Source organism: Oncorhynchus tshawytscha, linkage group LG03 (genome assembly GCF_018296145.1).
Source record: "Oncorhynchus tshawytscha isolate Ot180627B linkage group LG03, Otsh_v2.0, whole genome shotgun sequence".
NCBI lineage: Eukaryota > Metazoa > Chordata > Actinopteri > Salmoniformes > Salmonidae > Oncorhynchus > Oncorhynchus tshawytscha.
In genome coordinates this window covers 29,724,956-29,745,190 of record NC_056431.1, presented here as the reverse complement: position 1 = coordinate 29,745,190, position 20,235 = coordinate 29,724,956, and the positions used below count along the sequence as shown (strand labels likewise).

Genomic DNA, 20,235 nt, shown 5'->3' with positions numbered 1-20,235 from the left:
TACTGAATTAGATTATTTATTTGAGGCATTGGATATCTGTTGTGAATGAACAGGTCTATCCTAGAATATATATCCACTCTGAATCATTTATTTAATATTTTTTTAATGATCAATGCCTGCCAGTTTCATGCTGTCTAGTGATGAGTTACTGTTTCTGAATGTGCATTGTATCTGACCAGTTTTCCCGGTCACTCTCTTATTGTCCCTAGGCTCAGTTTAAAACGATACCATCTCTCTCTAACCCTGTTTATACCTGGTACTAACATGCGTCCTTCATCCTTATCTTGTCCCGATCTTGCCTGTTTACACTTGTAAGATCTGATCTAAATCAGTTCACAATGTGTCTCTTAATCTACACCTGTCTAAAAATGTGGGCACAATCAGAATGAGGACACAGGACAAAGACGCATATTAGAACCAGATATAAAGGTGGCTAGAGTCATCAGATTTTCTCCCAATAATGTCGTGAAGCCATTTCCACAATCAACACAACATTGTATTTTTACGTTCCCTGCCCAGGGGGTCAGAGGGAAGACACACGTACAGTATCTCTCGGTCTTCTTCACTGCACTTCCTGCTCGGAATCCAGCCTCAACATTTCCACAGTCCTCATATTGAGTTGGGATAGCCCCCTTTTTTCCAATTTTCGCCTAAAATGACATTCCCAAATCTAACTGCCTGTAGCTCAGGCCCTGAAGCAGGGATATGCATATTCTTGGCACCATTAGAAAGGAAACACTTTGAAGTTTGTGGAAATGTGGAATTGAATGTAGGAGAATAACACAATAGATCTGGTAGAAGAAAAAAAACCCGACCACCATCTTTGAAATGCAACAGAAAGGTCCCACTTCTAGCATCACTCTGGTTGTAATTACAATAGTGTCCACAAGATGGCAGCAGTGTATGTGTAAAGTTTCAGGTGGAAAACTTGAAGTATGAGTGAACTACATGACATTTAGTGTGAAGTCACCCAGGTACATTTGGGAAAATCGTGAAGGAGACATTTGCATTCATATTACATTTTCCTGCAAGAATATCTGTATATCTGAAAATCTGTATACTTGGACTTTGATTTAGATGTTGGACAGTATTAGTAGCCATATTATAAGTTCAACATTTGAAAAACAACCAGTTTTCATAACTCTGAATTTTCTTATAATTTTTGTCCAAAAGGAAAAGACATGCAGTCACATAAGGTTAGCAGCTACATTTTTCGACAGATGCAGGGTTTCCAGATACTACCGTAAAACCCAGCTCATTGGCTATCTAGCTAGCTTTGTTTGAACCCGATTGGGCTAATGTTAGGTAGGCAGCTAGTCTAGTGGTTAGAGTGTTGTACTAATAACCGAAAGGTTGCAAGATCAAATCCCTGAGCTGAAAAGATACAAATCTGTTCTGCCCCTGAACAAGGCAGTTAACCCACTCTTCCTAGGCCATCAATGAAAATAAGAATTTGTTCTTAACTGACTTGCCTTGTAAAATAAATAAATGGGTGCTTATTTGACAAAGTTAGAGTTGATCAAGTGAAGATCGGCGTTGCTTTGGTGTCCTATAGGATATACTACACCCCTAATGATATAGTGAAGTCTGGTTACATTCTAGAACCTCTGAGGAATACATGACTGGTTGACACAACGTTTAGGGTTAGATTTTTACAAATTTTGCAAATTGAACGAGTGGAAATACAAAATCGATCGTTCATGCTATATGGACCTTTTTAGGATATGAAAAATGATTTTATCTAAGAAAATGACACTTCATGTTATCTGTGGGACCCTTTGGATGATAAATCAGAGCAAGTTTTCAGAATGTAAGTACACATTTCACCTTCAGAGGTGAATTTATCAAACCTATCGCGTTGAAAAAAGTGTTTTGTTGTTAGGAGCTCTACTCAAACAATAGCCTGACATTGTTTCGCAGTAATAGCTACTGTAAATTGGACAGTGCAGTTATATTAACAAGAATTTAAGCTTTCAGCCGATATAAGACACTTATATGTACCGACATTTGTTGTTTCTCTAAAATCTGCGATCGTGACAAGGCCGCTGCATGATTGTCCCGGGACGGGACGCCGATCCCTAATAAAAGCAAGAAACCTGACCAAACCAGACGAACGAGGGGGAGAGACACCAGGGTGGACAAACGAAGATAGAACCTGTGAGGCAGGCAGGAGGGGGGCTGAGGGACATGAACGGCGGTCGACGTGAAGAATGGCCCATAAATCATTTATTACCTCCCAACACTGTTAATGAGGTGGTGGCTCTTAAATAATTAGCGATGTGACTGAAGCATAGTTCCATAGGAGGACATCGGAGATGGACGGAGGAGGACATCGGAGACGGACGCTGAAGGGAATGTGGGACCCACCATCCGGGGGGAAGAAGGAAAAGATAAGGAAAGTGAATGTACAGTATTTTGAAGGGGATGAGAATGAAAGAGAGATAAAATAAATTGAGGAACAGAAAGAGTGGACTTTATCTATATGTTGTGGGTGGGTTAATTTGTTCATACTGTTTATACATTGTGTGTTACTTTAGAAAGGTAGCTAGCAAAATGGCCTTTTGGTTTTTACACAGGAGTTAAGGGGGAGCTGAGTTAGCTACTGTAGACTCATAGAAAAAACATTTCCAAAAGGGTTCTTCGGCTGTCCCCATAGAAAAACCATTTTTGGTTCCAGGTAGAACTCTTTTGGGTTCCATGTAGAATCCTCTGTGGAAAGAGTTCTACCTGGAACCAAAAGGGTTTCTTCAAAGGGTTCTCTTATGGGGACAGCCGAATAACCCTTTTTGGTTATAGATAGCACCTTTTTTTTCTAAGAGTGTAGCAGACCAGCCCGACGTGCACCAGTCTAATACAAAACATACAAAAGACAGACCATGAGCCACATTCTTGACATCCAACCTCCTCACCCCCACCACCCCTAGCTCTGACTAGCACCCCTCCCCCACCAACCTCTCACCAGGCTGGCTGCATTCACATTCAGTATGGATAGCAGGCTGGGGCTGTTGCCAGGCCGAGGGTTGTTTGGTGGAGGGGGCAGGGATGTTTTCTCTCCAGTCAGCTAATTGACTCACAGATGTCAGAAGGAGCCATGGGGGCCAAAGCACCCACTGACACCGACCCTCCTCGTCTGCCCCCCACCCCCACTCCTGCTCCGCTCTACTCTTTCTGACTGACTGTAAACAGATCTGTTACATCTGTGTTAGGGGGGCCTTACACACTACTTCAGTATAAATCTATGGTCGTAATCAAGAAAGTCAGTGAGTCACGACATGGCAGCCTTTTGAACAGCTCAACAACTTACATACACCAATACATTCTCCCTCGTGAGCTGGGATATCACTCGCTGAGGGCACTAACACAATTTATGTTAGCTCACTACAAAGGGAATAACGTGGGTTTTCCTGCATTGAAAATAGCTCTTGTTTTTATAGCTATTTACAATAGCGGGAGTGTAATTTAGACATCCTAGCTAGTAGCTACACCGCTTTATATGACCTACATAGAGCAGCCGATGTTTTGCATCACATGCTATTTGCTCAGGGTAGATCTCCATCGGACATCTACATACTACAGGATTTCTGGGAATTCAAATGTCTCCCGAAGCACCCGACTGCTGACAGTTCAGCCGCCCAGTTTGTGTGTGTGTGTGTACTACCAGAATGTTAAACACCTAAGTCTGGCCTTTCGTTCACTATTAATCATTTTATTTACAAAATGATTATGGCTTGAGGATATGCTGTGTAAATACACTGTACATTCTACTAACTCTGCACTCTGCATCCTGGTTAACAAAGAGATATGGTTTAATATGTACGACTGACAAGGAGCTTCACACATCTGCCTCAAATTGTAAATCTAGTCAGTTGTACAACTGAATGCATTTAATTGAAATGTGTCTTCTGCATTTAACCCAACCCCTCTGAATCAGAGCGGTGCCGGGGGCTGCCATAATCGACATCCACGGCACCCAGGGAACAGTTGGTTAACTGCCTTGCTCGGGCAGGACGACAGCTTTTTACCTTGTCAGCTTGGGGAGTAAATCCAGCAGCCTTTCAGTTACTAGCCCAATGCTCTAACCACTAGGCTACCTGCCGCCAGGTACAGTACAGCAATAACACATGTGAGCTGTCTTCCTGACTGGGGGGAGGCTATCGAGCTTGCACCATGGGTTCTGTGTGTTGAGCAATGTCCTGATGAGTACGTGTCTGTCTCCAGGTGGCAAAACGTGAACGCAGTCTGCCCACCAGCGTCTCATTCACTTCCTGTTTTTCCACTCACCCACACTCTGTTGTCATTTTGGCCAGGAAGCTGTGGGAGAGATACGGTTGACAAAGTCATGCTTTATTAAATTGTCAACAGCATCTGTATGAGAGAGAGAAAGGGGGGATACCTAGTTAGTTTTAAACCTAAATGTGTCTTCCGCATTTAACCCAACCCCTCCGAGTCAGGGTTGCGGGGGATTGCCTTAAGCCTCGTGTCCACCAGATAACTCAAACTCTGCGTTCCGGCGGAAGTCATTTATTGTCAATGGAGCCGTCCGCAACGTTGAGGTGTTTTCTGTGTACCGCATGCGTTTAATATTTTCAACGTGTGTGTTCCTTTACTAGCTATCCAACTACAAAGCTAGCCACTTTGCTAGATACACTATATGTATCAAAAGTATGCGGACACCTGCTCGTCAAACATCTCATTCCAAAATCATGGGCAATCATGGAGTTGGTCCCCCCCATTGCTGCTATAACAGCCTTAACTTTTCTGGGAAGGCTTTCCACTAGATGTTGGAACATTGCTGCGGGGACTTGCTTCCATTCAGCCACGAGCATTAGTGAGCACTGATGTTGGGCGATTAGGCCTGGCTCGCAGTAGGTATTCCAATTCATCCCAAAGGTGATCGATGGGGTTGAGGTCAGGGCTCTGTGCAGGCCAGTCAAGTTCTTCCACACCGATCTTGACAAACCATTTCTGTATGGACCTCATTTTGTGCACGGTGGCATTGTCATGCTGAAACAGGAAACGGCCTTCCTCAAACTGTTCCCACAAAGTTTCCCTTCCCTGGAGCTAAGGGGCCTAGCCCGAACAATGAAAAACAGCCCAGAACATTATAACTCCTCCATCAAACATTGCAGTTGGCATCTGCCAAACCCAGATTTGTCCATCGGACTGCCAGATGGTAAAGTGTGATTCATCACTCCCAAGTGGCGCAGCGGTCTATGGCACTGCATCTCAGTGCAAGATGTGTCACTACAGTCCCTGGTTTGAATCCAGGTTTTATCACATCCAGCTGTGATTGTGAGTAGGGCGGCGCACAATTAGCCCAGGTTTGGCCGGTGTAGGCCGTCATTGAGAATAAGAATTTGTTCTTAACTGACCTGCCTAGTTAAATATATATTTTTAAACTCCAGAGAATGTGTTTCCACTGCTCCAGAGTCCAATGGGGGCAAGCTTTACATCACTCCACCCTACGGATGGCATGGTGATCTTTGGTTTGTGTGCGGTTACTTGACCATGGAAACCCATTTCATGAAGCTCCCGACGAACATATCCTGTGCTGAAGTTGCTCCCAGAGGCAGGTTGGAACTCGTTAGTGAGTTTTGCAACCGAGGACATTTTTACGCGTTCGCATTACAGCACTCAGTCCTGTTCTGTGAGCTTGTGTGACCTACCGCGGACTGAGCCATTGTTGTTCCTAGACATTTCCACTTCACAATAACAGCACATACAGTTGACCGTGGCAGCTCTAGTAGGACAGAAATGTGATGAACTGACTTGTTGGAAAGCTGGCATTCTATGATGGTGCCACGTTGAATGTCACTGAGCTCTTCAGTAAGGCCATTCTACTGCCAATGTTTGTCTATGGAGACTGCATGGCTCTGTGCTCGATTTTATACACCTGTACGCAATGGGTGGGGCTGATATGGCAGTGTCCACTATTTTGAATGGGTGTACACATACTTTTGTGTATATATAGTGGACACTTTATGTAAGCTTCCACTTTCCAGTTAATTATTTCACATTCAACTGACCAGGTAATCCAATTATTTGGCAATGTGTCGCCATTCATCATTTTTAGCAGCCATTTTCTGCAGCCTTGCGAAGCAATTGTGCTTCAAGTACGGAAAATGCGAACTAGACATCTGGCAAAAACAACATAAAGGAAAACGTATGCGCATCTGGTGGACATATGGCTTTAATCGACATCATAGGCGCCCGGGAGCAATTGTTGTTGGGGGTTAACAGCCACGCTCAAGGGCAAAACAAAAGATTTTTACCTTGTCGGCTCGGGGATTCGATCCAGCAACCTACCAGTTACTGGCCCAATGCTCCTATGCAAGAAAGAGAGTCAGTCATTGGTAGCCATTTGTTTAGAATGTCAACTAAAATAAACATATCCCATATTTTACCTTTATTTCAACAGGTAGTCCCATTGAAACCATGGTCTCTTTTACAAGGGAGCCCTACATTTCACAATTTACACATTATAGAATACAAGCAACAGTTAAAATACACAATGGTAGAGAACAACCTTATATATTTATTTAACTAGGCAAGTCAGTTAAGCACAAATTCTTATTTACAATGACAACCTACTCCAGTGACACTGGGCCAATTGTGTGCCACCATATGGGACTCCCAATCATGGCCAGATGTGATTCAGCCTGGATTCAAACCAGGGACTGTAGTGACACCTCTCGCACTGAGATGCAGTGCCTTGCACCACTCAGGAGCCCCTCTACCTGGAACTTGTAAGCGATACATATGGCAGCAAATACACTTGTAATGTCTGACATAACATTTAGATAACAGAAATGTTGCATATATCATATAAAAAAGATACATGAGACATGTAAGCTAAGGTCTCATCAAAAACAATGCATTCAGGAAGGTATTCAGACCCCATGACTTGTTTCACATTTTGTTACATTACAGCATTACTCTAACATGGATTAAATTGTTTTCCCCTCACCAATCTACACACAATACCCCGTAATGACAAAGCAAAATAAGCTTTTATATATCAAATAAAAACGGAAATATGACATTTACATAAGTATTCAGACCCTTTATTCCGTACTTTATTGAAGCACCTTTGGCAGCGATTAAAGTCTTGGGTATGACGCTACTTCTATTTGGGAAGTTTCTCCAATTCTTCTCTGCAGATCCTCTCTGTTAGGTTGGATAGGGAGTGTTGCTGCACAGCTATTTTCAGGTCTCTCCAGAGGATCAGGTTCATGTCCGGGCTCTGGCTGGGCCACTCATAGACTTGGCCCGAAATCACTCCTGCATTGTCTTGGCTGTGTGCTTAGGGTCGTTGTCCTATTGGGGTGGCAGTAACCTAGTGGTTAGAGTGTTGGACTAGTAACCGGAAGGTTGCAAGTTCAAACCCCCGAGCTGACAAGGTACAAATCTGTCGTTCTGCCCCTGAACAGGCAGTTAACCCACTGTTCCTAGGCCGTCATTGAAAATAAGAATTTGTTCTTAACTGACTTGCCTAGTTAAATAAGGGTTAAATAAAGGTAAAATAAAAATAAATAAAATTGGAAGGTGAACCTTTGCCCCAGTCTGAGGTTCTGAGCGCTCTGAAGCAGGTTTTCATCAAGAATCTCTCTTACTTTGCTCCGTTCATCTTTCCTCGATCCTGACTAGTCTCCCAGTCCCTGCTACTTAAAAACATCCCCACAGCATGATGCTTCCACCACCATGCTTTACCATATGGATGGTTCCAGGTTTCTTCCAGATGTGACACTTGGCATTCAAGCCAAAGAGTTCAATCTTGGTTTCATCAGACCAGAGAATCTTGTTTCCACGGTCTGGGAGTCTTTAGGGGCCATTTGGCAAACTCCAAGTGGACTGTCATGTGCCTTTTACTGAGGGGCTTCCGTCTGGCTACGCTACCATAAAGGCCTGATTGGTAGAGTGCTGCAGAGATCGTTGTCCTTCTGGAAGTTTCTCCCATCGCCACAGAGGAACTCTGGAGCTCTCTCAGAGTGACCATCAGGTTTTTGGTCACCTGGATGACATTCTCCCCCAATTGCTCAGTTTGGCTGGGCGGCCAGCTCTGGGAGGAGTCATTGTGGTTCCAAACTTCCATTAAAGAATGATGGAAGCCACTGTTTTCTTGGAGGCCTTCAATGCTGCAGATATTTTTTGGTACCCTTCCCCAGATCTGTGCCTCAACACAATCCTGTCTCTGCGCTCTATGGACAATTCCTTCGATCTCATGGCTTGGTTTTTGCTCTGACATGCACTGTGGGACCTTATATAGACAGTTGTGTGCCTTTCCAAATCATGTCCAATCAAGTGAATTTACTACATGTGGACTCCAATCAAGTTGTAGAAACATCTCAAGGATGATCAATGGAAACAGGATGCATCTGAGCTCAATTTCGAGTCTCATAGCAAAAGGTCTGAATACTTAGGTAAAGGTATTTCTGTTTTATATTTTTATTAATTTTCAAAAATGTCTGAACCAGTTTTTGCTTTGTCATTATGGGGTATTATGTGTAGATTATTGAGGATTTATTTTTATTTAATACATTTTAGAATAAGGCTGTAACGTAACAAAATGTGGAAAAAGTCAAGAAGTCTGAATACTTTCCGAAGGCACTGTAGAAGGGAGATGAGGAGGTGGTGGAGGAAAGAAGGACAAAGGAGGGCAAAAGGAGAGGAGGAGAGAGGAGGAGGGGGAGGGGAGGAGGAGAGAGAAGGACAGGAGAAGAGGAGGGGGTGAAGGAGGAATGACTTTGATAGCAGCAGTGAATCTATTTTGTTAATAAGTGGACGTCGCTCAACAATCATTCTCACAATAGCACATTGGTAGTGGCAAATATCAAAGCTAAGCAAGGCTGGGCTTGGTTAAAACCCTGGATAGGAGACCAAAGGCATAGCTGTAGATAAAGCACCTGTCCATTAGGAGGTGCCGCCCAGCCTTAACCATGGAAACCCATATATGAAAATGGTATTTATCTTTGAGTAATTGTCTTAGTTTTTTATCAGTCAACATATTTAAAAAATGTGAAACCTATACTGCCCTACCAAGCAAAAAGGCAGTAACTGCTAATTTGGTCGAAAGATGAGTTAGTCATTTTTGCTACGTTAAGGACAACAAAGTCAAAGTATTGGAGTGGCCATCACAAAGCCCTGACCTCAATCCTATAGAAAATTTGTGGGCAGAACTGAAAAAGTGTGTGCGAGCAAGGAGGCCTACAAACCTGACTCAGTTACACCAGCTCTGTCAGGAGGAATAGGTCAAAATTCACCCAATTTATTGTGGGAAGCTTGTGGAAGGCTCCCCGAAACGTTGACCCAAGTTAAACAATTTAACGGCAATGCTACCAAATACTAATTGAGTTTATGCAAACTTCTGACCCACTGGGGATGTGATGAAAGAAATAAAAGCCCAAATAAATAATTCTCTCTAATATTATTCTGACATTTCACATTCTTAAAATAAAGGGGTGATCCTAACTGACCTAAGACAGGGAATTTTTACTAGGATTAAATGTCAGGAATTGTGAAACTGAGTTTAAATGTATTTGGCTAAGGTGTACTGCATGTAAATTTCCGACTTCAACTGTATTTAGGGAAGAAGCAGTCAGCTGGTATTCTTTCTATAATGGAGTGGCCAGCACATCTCTCCCTCGATCCTGACCAGTCGACCAGTACCTGCCGCTGAAAAACATCCCCACAGCATGATACTGCCTCCACCATGCTTCACCATAGGGATGGTGCCAGGTTTACTCCAGACGTGACACTTGGAATTCCGGATAAAACGTTCAATCTTGGTTTCATCAGACCAAAGAATCTTGTTTCTCATGGCTTGAGAGTCTTTAGGCGCTTTTTGGCAAACTCCAAGCGGGCTGTCGTGCCTTTTACTGAGGAGTCTGGCCACTCTACCATAAAGGCCTGATTGATGGAGTGCTACAGAGATGGTTATCCTTTGGGAAGGATCTTCCATCTCTACAGAGGAACTCCAGAGCTCTGTCAGAGTGACCACTGGCATCTTGGTCACCTCCCTGACCAAGGCCCTTCTCCCCCGATTGCTCAGTTAGGCCGGGCAGCCAGCTCGAGGAAGAGTCTTGGTGGTTCTAAATTTCTTCCATTTAAGAATGATGAAGGCCACTGTGTTCTTGGAGACCTTCAATGCTGCAGAAATGTTTTTATACCCTTCCCCAGATCTGTGCCTCAACACAATCCATTCTCGGAGCTCTACGAACAATTCCTTCGGCCTCATGGCTTGGTTTTTGCTCTGACATGTCCTGTCAACCATGGGACCTTATATAGACAATCAAGTTGTCGAAGCATCTCAAGGATGATCAATGGAAACAGGATGCACCTGAGCTCAATTTCGAGGCTCATAGCAAACGGTCTGAATACTTTGTGTTTTATTTGTAATACATTTGCCTAAATTGCTAAACCTGTTTTCACATTTGTCATTATGGGGTATTGTGTGTAGATTGATTTTTGTTTAAAATGTAATCAATTTTAGAATAAGGCTGTAACGTAACAAAATGTGGAAAAAGGGAAGGGGTCTGAACTTTCCGAATGCACTGTACTTTTTTATTCGTCAGTAGCCCTACTCTGTCTGGGGTGGAAAGGTAGGCCTAACTTTTGAAAGTACAGTAACATACTCAGATTCCTAACTATGTCTCAGATGTAACTATTTGTGAACACGGACAGTTTCGTTGCAATCAACACACGCTGATTTGGCATTGGAGAAATATGATAAGACGAACACATAGGCCTCTCTCTCTGTCCATTCTTAGCCTGTAATTTCGTTAATTTGTGTGGTAAAAAAAAAGATTCCGCTAATATGTCAAAATATGTTGAATGGCATAAAATGTTTATAAAAAGGCAACTTTTTTCTTGGACCTGCAAATAGACTCATGCAATTATTTTACTATAAAGGAGATCACGCCTACTCTTGTCCACGGCGGTCTGCGAACCGACAACCTTCTGGCCCACAGCCCTGTGTGCTATCAAAATTCCTGCGCAGCTATGTAATCTTTACAGAACGAAGAACAGTTTCTAAAACTGCATATCTAAGGCTCTGGTCTGTGGGGGTAAACGATAAACACATTCTTTGCTATCCACATTGTGATAATTCTTATTTTGGGTATAGGGGAGGGTCAAAATGTTGTTTTTCAATTGTTCAGGGAGGGTTCTGGTCAAATGTATTTTACTGAAGGGAGGGACATCCATTTTTATTTCAGAGTTGTCTGATTTTTCTCCATGTAACCCTTATTATAAATAATGTTCACTCCCTAACATTCTTAGAACGTTCTTTGAACTTTAATGTTTTCTTGTGGTTTTTATGGAAAGTTTTCTTAATGTTCTGAGACGTGACTTTAAATAGAACCATGAGGAAACCTGCAGAAAATGTTATGCTGAAGTACTGAAATTCCCACAGAAGAATGTAGGTTCTTAACATTCACTGAACTATTTGAGAACATTCCCAATGTCAAACCAGTTGGAAAATGTTCCTAGAACATTACCAAAAATATAATTAAATGTAACTGTTTGAACGTTTAGGATACGTTATGTTAGTTTTAATTTTTTTATTTGACCTTTATTTTCACCGTTTTTTTTCTCATTGAGATAACATCTCTTTTCGAAGAGAAACCTGGTCCAATAGCAGCAGAGTCAATAAAATACCAAGATTTCTTTTTTTTTTTCAGGTTCCGTAAATGTAAATTCCAAAGTCAAGCAACGATCCTGCACCATTCCCAGAACGTTAGGGAAAGGTTGTATGCAAAATAACCAGGACAACCACACTCTCACCAAGCTCTTAAGCAACATAATGGTTCTCAGAATGTTATGTGCATCTTGAAAGCTAGTTATGGAGGAGAAAAGTGAAGTCTTGAGTTCCCGCATGATTCCAAAGTATCCCAACTCCCAAGTCCCTAGAAATAGGCAGGAACGAATGACGACATAAACTAATCTCTGTTGTGGGGAAAAGGAGGGGACATGAAACTCCGAAGGTCATCTCTCGAGTCCCTGAGCACAAACATTTTTGCTGATATCCGCCGTCTACGTTCTGCGTAGTTGTCTAAAAGAGCGAGCAACTATATTTACACATTCCCATAGAACATTAATTACAAGACGATAGAGAAGGTTTTCCTGGGGCTCCCAAGTGGCGCAGCGGTCTAAGGCACTGCATCAATACAGTAACCTGGTTCAAATCCAGGCTGTATCACTTCTGGCCGTGATTGGGAGTCCCATAGGGTGGCACACAATTGACCCAGCGTTGTCTGGGTTTGTCTGGGGTAGGCCGTCATTGTAAATAAGAATTTGTTTAACTGACTTGCCTAGTTAAAGTTAAATAAAGGTTAAATAAAACAAATTACAAATAAATTATGATGCCCCCGCTGTTTTCCACGTGTTCTATACACACATAGAAGCTATGTGCTGGCTGTATTGTCATGAAGATGTTCCTTATAGAATTACCTGAGGATTATCAAAGGTTAGATTCACATGAAAATGTTTATCCTCAAGCTTGTTTATGAATGGTATTTTTCTGGTATGTAACACAAGCGGAACAAGCGGAACAATCCAATCTAGCCTAGAGCCCCACAGCATCTGAATGATCTCCCATATAGCATCATGGTTCACCCCAACCATGGGGTGAATTGCATATTTGACGTGAGTACAAATGCTTCTGCCTGCCTAAAAACACTTCACTGATATTGTTTTTTTCCGAACAGAAACAACTTAGTTGAGCACAAGTGAGACTCCACCTTTTTGAGCTTTATGGCTTTGTATTCGGCTTTTTCCTGGAACATAATAGTTTCAGGAGGAGTCTCTAGTTGTCACTCACCCATCCTCTGGTTTGAAAGAGGCATGTTGTTCTGGAAGGAATTGCAGCGTTCCCAGTGAAGGGATGGCTGTCGCAGACCTTGTTAATCACTTCCAGTTATTGTGTCTGAGGATGAGGTTGGACACTGATATTGCCGATGTTCAAAAGCAGACTTTCAATTTCCCTTCTGTGTGTGTGTTTGTGGCACAGGAAGGTGTTTATAGGCTGAAGGATGCAGGATGGCTTGCTTTTATTGTTACTTTGTCAATGATTGATAAAATACTCCAAACGAGACAGCTAGTAACAGTATGATGGATTGGATAGATTGCCATTTTTTGATTGTAGCAGCACGAAACCTATAAACACAATTTGAAAAGACAATAACTGAGAGAGGAATCTATTTTAAGGCAGTCTAAACCCATTATGGGGAATCCCACAAATCCTATCTATAAAAGTGATTTATAGAGAAGACCAGGTGCGGGAGAGGCGATAATGCTTCGTGCTACTTTGTGGACCTCCTGGGAAGTCCGAGGAAAAAGAGAGCATGGTATAATACAGCAGATAGAGATTAGCCAAATGTGGGAATATTGCTGGGATGAGACAGATATCCTATTGGAGACCATGTAAATAACATAGATCAGTGGTTCCCAAACTTTTTATAGTCCCGTACCCCTTCAAACATTCGACCTCCAGCTGCGTACCCCCTCTAGCACCAGGGTCAGCGCAATCTCAAATGTTTTTTTTTTTTTTTGTCATAATTGTAAGCCTGCCACACACGCACTTTACGATACATTTATTAAACATAAGAATGAGTGTGAGTTTGTCACAACCCGGCTCGTGGTAAGTGACAAAGAGCTCTTATAGACCAGGGCACAAATAATAATAATCAATAATTTTGCTCTTTATTTAGCCATCTGACATTTAAATCCTCATTTGTTCATCAACAATTGTGAATAACTCACCACAAGTTAATGAGAAGGGTGTGCTTGAAAGGATGCACATAACTCTGCAATGTTGGGTTATATTGGAGAGAGTCTCAGTCTTTTTCCACACACAGTCTGTGCCTGTATTGAGTTTCATGCTAGTGAGGGCTGAGAATCCACTCTCACATAGGTACGTGGTTGCAAAGGGCATCAGTGTCTTAACAGCTCGAATTGCCAAGGCAGGAAACTCTGAGCACAGCCCAATCCAGAAATCTGGCAGTGGCTTCTGAATTAAATTACATTTTCACAGAACTGCTTGTTGCAATTTCAATTTCAGATATCGGTAAGTGAACTGGAGGCAGGGCATGAAAGGGATAACGAATCCAGTTGTTTGTGTCAACCGTTTCGGGAAAGTACCCGCATAATTGCACACCCAACTCACTCAGGTGCCTCGCTTATATCACATTTGACATTATCCGTAAGCTTGGGTTCATTTGCACACAAACAAATCATACAATGATGGAAAGACATGTGTGTTGTCCTTGTTAATGCAGACAGAGAAGAGCTCCAACTTCTTAATCATAGCCTAAATTTTGTCCCGCACATTGAATATAGTTGCGGAGAGTTCCTGTAATCCTAGATTCAGATCATGCAGGTGAGAAAAAAACATTACCCATATAGACCAGTCGTGTGAGATACTCGTCATTGTGCAAGCGGACAGACAAGTGAAAATGATGGTCAGTAAAGAAAACTTTAAGCTCGTCTCTCAATTCAAAATACTTTGCCCCTTGATAACCAGCACACTTCTGTATGTTGTAAAAGTGTTACATTGTCGCTGCCCATATCATTGCACAGTGCATAAAATACACGAGAGTTCAGGGGCCTTACTTTAACAAAGTTAACCATTTTCACTGTAGTGTCCAAAACATCTTTCAAGCTGTCAAGCATTCCCTTGGCAGCAAGAGCCTCTCAGTGGATGCTGCAGTGTACCTAAGTGGCGTCGGGAGCAACTGCTTGCACGCGCATTACCACTCCATTATGTCTTCCTGTCATGGCTTTTGCGCCATCAGTATAGATACCAACACACCACCAAAGTCCATGTGATGTCACAAAGCTGTACAGTACTTTAAAAAATCCACTGCTGTTCTCCTGGTTTCCAGTGGTTTGTAGAAGAGGATGTCTTCCTAAATTGACCCCCCGTTAACGTAACGGACATATACCAGGAGCTGTGCCAGACCCGCCATATCTGTTTACTCATCCAGCTGTAATGCATAGAATTCACTGGCTTGTATGCGAAGCAGTAACTGTTTCCAAACATCTCCTGCCTTGTCAACGATGCATCGTGAAACAGTGTTGTTTGATGAAGCCATTGTCTGTATAGTGTTTTTGGTCTTTTCCCCCAGCATTGTACCAACCATATCCGTGGCAGCAGGAAGAATTAGGTCCTCCACAATAGTATGGGGCTTGCCTGTCCTAGTCACTCGGTAGCTCACCATATAAGACGCTTCTAGACCCTTCTTATTAATGGTATCTGTTGCTTTTATACATGTCTTACTACACGAATGTCATCTTAATTCTCAGCTCAAAAAACTCCTGTGGCTTATTTTTCAAATTGGCATATTTTGCACACTGTGGCTGAGGAAAGGCACTACTCACAATATAAGTGAACCCCAAATCAATGTAGTTCTGATCATATTTGCGCCTCTTCGATGGTCCAATGTCCCTGTCTGTTGTTCGGTGCTTTTCCGGGTAAGGGGTCAGTATCAGCTTCGGCTGCATCAGATTCACAACTGTCAGTTTCCATGCTAGCTGGGCTAACAACAAATGTAGAATTACTGATGCTAGCACTGGATGTGCTCCTGGAAGCATAACAACTTGTGTCGTCGACAGGTACAGGTGTAGTACTGCTGGTAGTTGCAGTACTACCAGTAGAGTTGGTATGTGTCTTTACTTTTTTTAACCATTTATCAATTTTCGATCAAACAGTATGAGCAGCATCTGTGTTTGGCTGCATACAGACCGTTAGTGGAATTCCAACGAAAGAGTAACAGTTAATGTGATTATTTGACGAGGCTACCTGTATTTGACATTGTGTTATTATTTCGCTGAACACTAGATGGTTGAATTTTATTTTTGGCAGTGAAACGAGGCTTCTTAGACGAGAAAAAAACCAGACACAAATGTGTAGCCCTGTTGGAAAATATAAATGGATTGTTTGAAAATGTGAAGAATTGTTTTTTTTACAAAAAAATTAATATATTTTTTACATTAATCACATTTTTATTTGACGTACCTCTGACGGCATTACCAGGGGTAAGCGTACGCCAGTTTGGGAATACCTGCTTTACACAATGGGTTGCTCAAAATACTAAGATCTTTTCATTCAATTGCAATTGCAGGCTAGAGTCCTTGTGGTAAAAGGCGATCTGAGGCACGTGCATCTGCAGTCAGAGCACACTATCACAACAGCCACTGCTGCCAGTGGCCTAGAATAGCACAGGCATTCCACTGCCCCTCCCCGTCCACACTCAGGCAATGCACAGCAGACTGGTGTGTCACATAGACTCTCAGTGATCTTTGAGATGAAACACACACACACACACCCACACCCACACACACACACACACACACACACACACACACACACACATACACACACACACACACACACACACTCCAGTAGGTGTAGACAAACAGAGACACAAAACACCTACCTATCTATTATAATTAAACACATTTCCCACTGTAACTCTTATGAATTATATAGTATTTGTGTGGTAAACTAAAACCCAGCGACATCTTAGAAACAAGATCATTTTATTAAAACACATTGTTGTCCACATTTATCAGAGAAGGGGAGAAACCATAGCAATAGGCTCCAGAGTGCTGCAGCAGTCTTAGGCACTGCATCTCAGTGCAAGAGGTGTCACTGCAGTCCCTGGTTCGAATCCAGGCTGTATCACATCTGGCCGTGATTGGGGTCCCATAGGGTGGCGTACAATTGGCCCAATGTAGTACTGGTTTGGCCGGGGTAGGCTGTCATTGTAAATAAGAAATTGTTCTTAACTAACTTGCCTAGTTAAATAAAAAGTTGACTACTTTAAAATGGCAGAAGCATGGACATCCTCAATGGCATTGCCCATACTAAAACTGGCCACTAGAGGCCTCTGTCATTCTCTATGGGAGAATCATTGATTATTTAAAAAATACAGAGGGGTGGGGTATTCAAATTGGCTAGTGTGTCACAGTATTCCACTCCTTTTTTCTATGCACATGCACAACTATATCAAGTAGAGACCAATCGGAACAAAGGAGAGGCAACCGTAGCTCCACCTCCCTCTCCCCCCATGCCTCCCCCTGAGTTTTTTTTAGATGTATAATCCCTGAGTTGACCCAGAAAATAGGCAGTTGTTTCTAGATCTGATGCGGCAATCTGTGCATCGGCCCTGCTTGAGCATGAAGCGCAACCCTGTGGAATACATACTGTAATCTGGAGACACCTCGCTTTGCAGTGCAAAACTCAAATAAAACGTAGCAGTAGCAAAATCCCTGAATTTTAATCCGAGTAGATACGGGTACGTGTTTGTTTTAATGCATTTATTGTAGAATTCGCTGTCTGGCGTTTGTGTGAAGGTCTTGGGGTTGCTGATCCATTGTTTGCCGTTTCGTTGTTTTTAGGAGTATGGGAATAATTAATCAGCAATGCAATTGTAGGCTAGAAATATTTGATTGAAATAAAATAGTGGTGTGTATTAACAAAGGGAGGAGGTCGTAGACGTAATGGATGTTATGAATTGAATTTGGGAAGCAATCCTAAATTTGAACAACCATATAATATAGGCTACAGTTGTTGGAGAATGCGTAATGCCAATGTATCGCTTCTTTGTTGCAACGTGCATAAAATAACCGAGCTGGTTTCATTGTGTTTGATGTGCACTGTGGAGGGAATATAAACCAAATTATAATTAATCACTAACCGAGACGCATTTTATAATCTATTAAATCAATCGAATATCTAGTTGTAAAGGTAACAAGGTTGATAGTTAGCCTACCTGTGTTTCAATCGGCAAGGCACAAGGGAGTATTTGCAGTGACGCTGAGGAAGACATGGAAAGGCTTTCTAGTGTTCGCGAAAAGAGCACAAACCCAGCGGTTCTTGAATAGGAAGCGTCTCCTGTGGTTTCACTCTGCCAGTTTAGGACATTGTAGGCTACATATTTCCAAGAAATAATATTGCGTAACAATATTTCTCAAACCTCAAATATATCGAAATGAATTGTCTTGTTGCCAAATCAACCCGTTTTTCTACACGAACTGCCATAAACTGCTCTTATGCATCCAGACAAGTTCCTCTAGTGCAGCCAAGTTAAATGTCCATGGCATGTCACCTATTCACTAATTGGTTTCAATCGTGCCAAATGTAGGCTACTGCATGCTCATTGAACTTCTACCTACCTACATGAGGAGTTGAAAATCAACTGCATCGCTTTAACTGTGTTTCCTCTATGCTCAAAGACAGGAGCCATGGCGGATCATCTAATGATGCCCATGAACCACAGCTCTGTGGGTGGGGGCCTCCACGGCTACAGAATGGGCATGAACGGAGGCCTGCAGGCAGGCCACCAGCAGCACGTGGTGCCTCAGCCTGGCCTCCGAGCCCTGCCCAATGGCCAGATGATGCACTACGGCGGGGGACCTCAGCAGCAGGCCACCATGGAGGTGGCCATGAGGCAGCGGCAAGGCATGGTGGGGCCCGTGAACGGACAGCTCAACGGGGCTCAGATGGGCCACCACCAAATGACATCTGGTAGCATAATGTACAACAACGGGCAGGCCCAGCAGCAACACCACACCCAGCACCATCACATGAGCCAGCAACAGCAGGCCCAGCAGCACCCACAGCAACAACAGCAGTATATGAATGGTGGTCTCACGTCCCAGCAGCTCATGGCTAGCATGCATCTGCAAAAACTCAACACCCAGTATCACGGACATCCACTGGGGCCCATGAACAGCAATCACATGGGCAACGGGGTAGCCCAGTACCGCATTGGCCCGGCCCAGCTGGCTAACATGCAGCAGATGGCTGGGCCGGCACTAGCCTTGAACGGCATGGACGCAGACATGATTGACGAGGAGGTTTTGACGTCCCTGGTCATGGAGCTGGGCCTGGACCGCGTTCAGGAGCTGCCCGAACTCTTCCTGGGCCAGAACGAGTTTGACTTCATCTCAGACTTTGTGAGCAAACAGCTGCCCAGCACCGTCAGCTGCTGAGTGAGAGAGGACCTGAGTCAATGATGCTGTGAAGGGGCCTGGAAGGGTGGAAAGTTTGGAAAGACTTGAGTAGAGTGTTGCCCACTGGAGACAATTCAGCTTTTTGTGTTGTGCCTTTCACTGTAACTGCTTGGACGCGGTGAAAGGCAGAGAAGAGTGAGCGAGAGACGCTGGTCTGGATAACTACAGTGCTATGGTGTCATTTGTGAAGTGACCAGAGGTGTGGTTCTGTGTTGGGTCGCAGCTCACCTGTATAGGGACATCGTCCTCCCGCATCTCTTCTCTCCAGAGATGAATGTAAACAAAACTGCTAAATTTGAGAAGCCACTCTGAACAATGTTAAGACACTTGCCTCCTACCTTGGACTCAATGGCAATTTAGTAGTAAGATGTATTTATTTATTACTCTCTGAGAAATTAATATAGAACAAACCAGAGACTGACAGATCTTCCAGAGAGAGGATCAAGTGCTTTTCGTGTTTTGGGTAAGATCAGGGGGAAGTAAAGCCCCTCAAATTAATTTTGGATCTTCCAAGAGCTTGGATTTCTCTCCAAGGATTTCTCTCTACAAGTAGAATGTAATTTCATGGATTTGAATGGAAGTCCATCATAAGTGAATAGCTCACTTTTGGCAAGTGTTGCTTTTCGCTGTGATGTTCTCGAACCTACTGCTTGTACTGTCTAAATCTGTGTTACTACAGGAAAGTCTATGTAAGATGTAGAACTGCCTTAATTATGCCAATTTTATTATTATTTTCTTTACTTTATTGCTGTGTTTTTTTAATCTTCCCTTTGTGGTCAAGACAGGGGGGTTGTAAAGGGGTTTTGAGGATCAATAAAAATGGCCTGGATATAAGTGTTGCCTGCTTTTACATTCATTGCACAACTCCCTCAGGCATTTAAAGGTAACCTGGTGGGCTAAAGGGAATAGGTCACTTCAGGGCTTTCCATCCTGCAGGGTCCAGGATATAAACTAATTCAGTATTGAGTTATTTCATCTCAAAGGTGTCCCTATTTCTTAGGAAGATCTTTATTTCCCTCAAGGTGACTGTGACGTTTTACTGCTGAAAGCAGCAAATCGCCTTCAATCCTGTCATGGAAAATTATGACTGGTGTGTTAAAATCAAACTCAAAGGTGCACTGCTATCCACCGAAAAGCTGAATTTCTAAGCTGAATTCTTGACCTTTTGATATGGAGAAGGACCCACATTGTGGTTTTAGTCATTGCATTCCTGATCATCCC

At 42.9% G+C, this 20,235-nt stretch overlaps 1 protein-coding gene across 2 annotated transcripts; it reads left to right on the top strand.

Moving 5' to 3' along the window:
- The first annotated feature begins 17,100 nt into the window (after positions 1–17,100).
- Positions 17,101–19,843, top strand: cited4b (Cbp/p300-interacting transactivator, with Glu/Asp-rich carboxy-terminal domain, 4b). 2 transcript variants are annotated; one of them, XM_024402184.2, is made up of 2 exons: positions 17,101–17,294; positions 18,239–19,843. In XM_024402184.2, exon 2 carries the CDS (start codon positions 18,244–18,246, stop codon positions 18,991–18,993), a length of 750 nt encoding a protein of 249 aa, XP_024257952.1. In that variant the 5' UTR covers positions 17,101–17,294; positions 18,239–18,243; the 3' UTR covers positions 18,994–19,843. The 2 variants fall into 2 exon arrangements, with proteins under 2 accessions (XP_024257952.1, XP_024257943.1); XM_024402175.2 differs by having other exon boundaries at positions 17,103–17,294; positions 18,235–19,843.
- Positions 19,844–20,235: the final 392 nt, after the last annotated feature.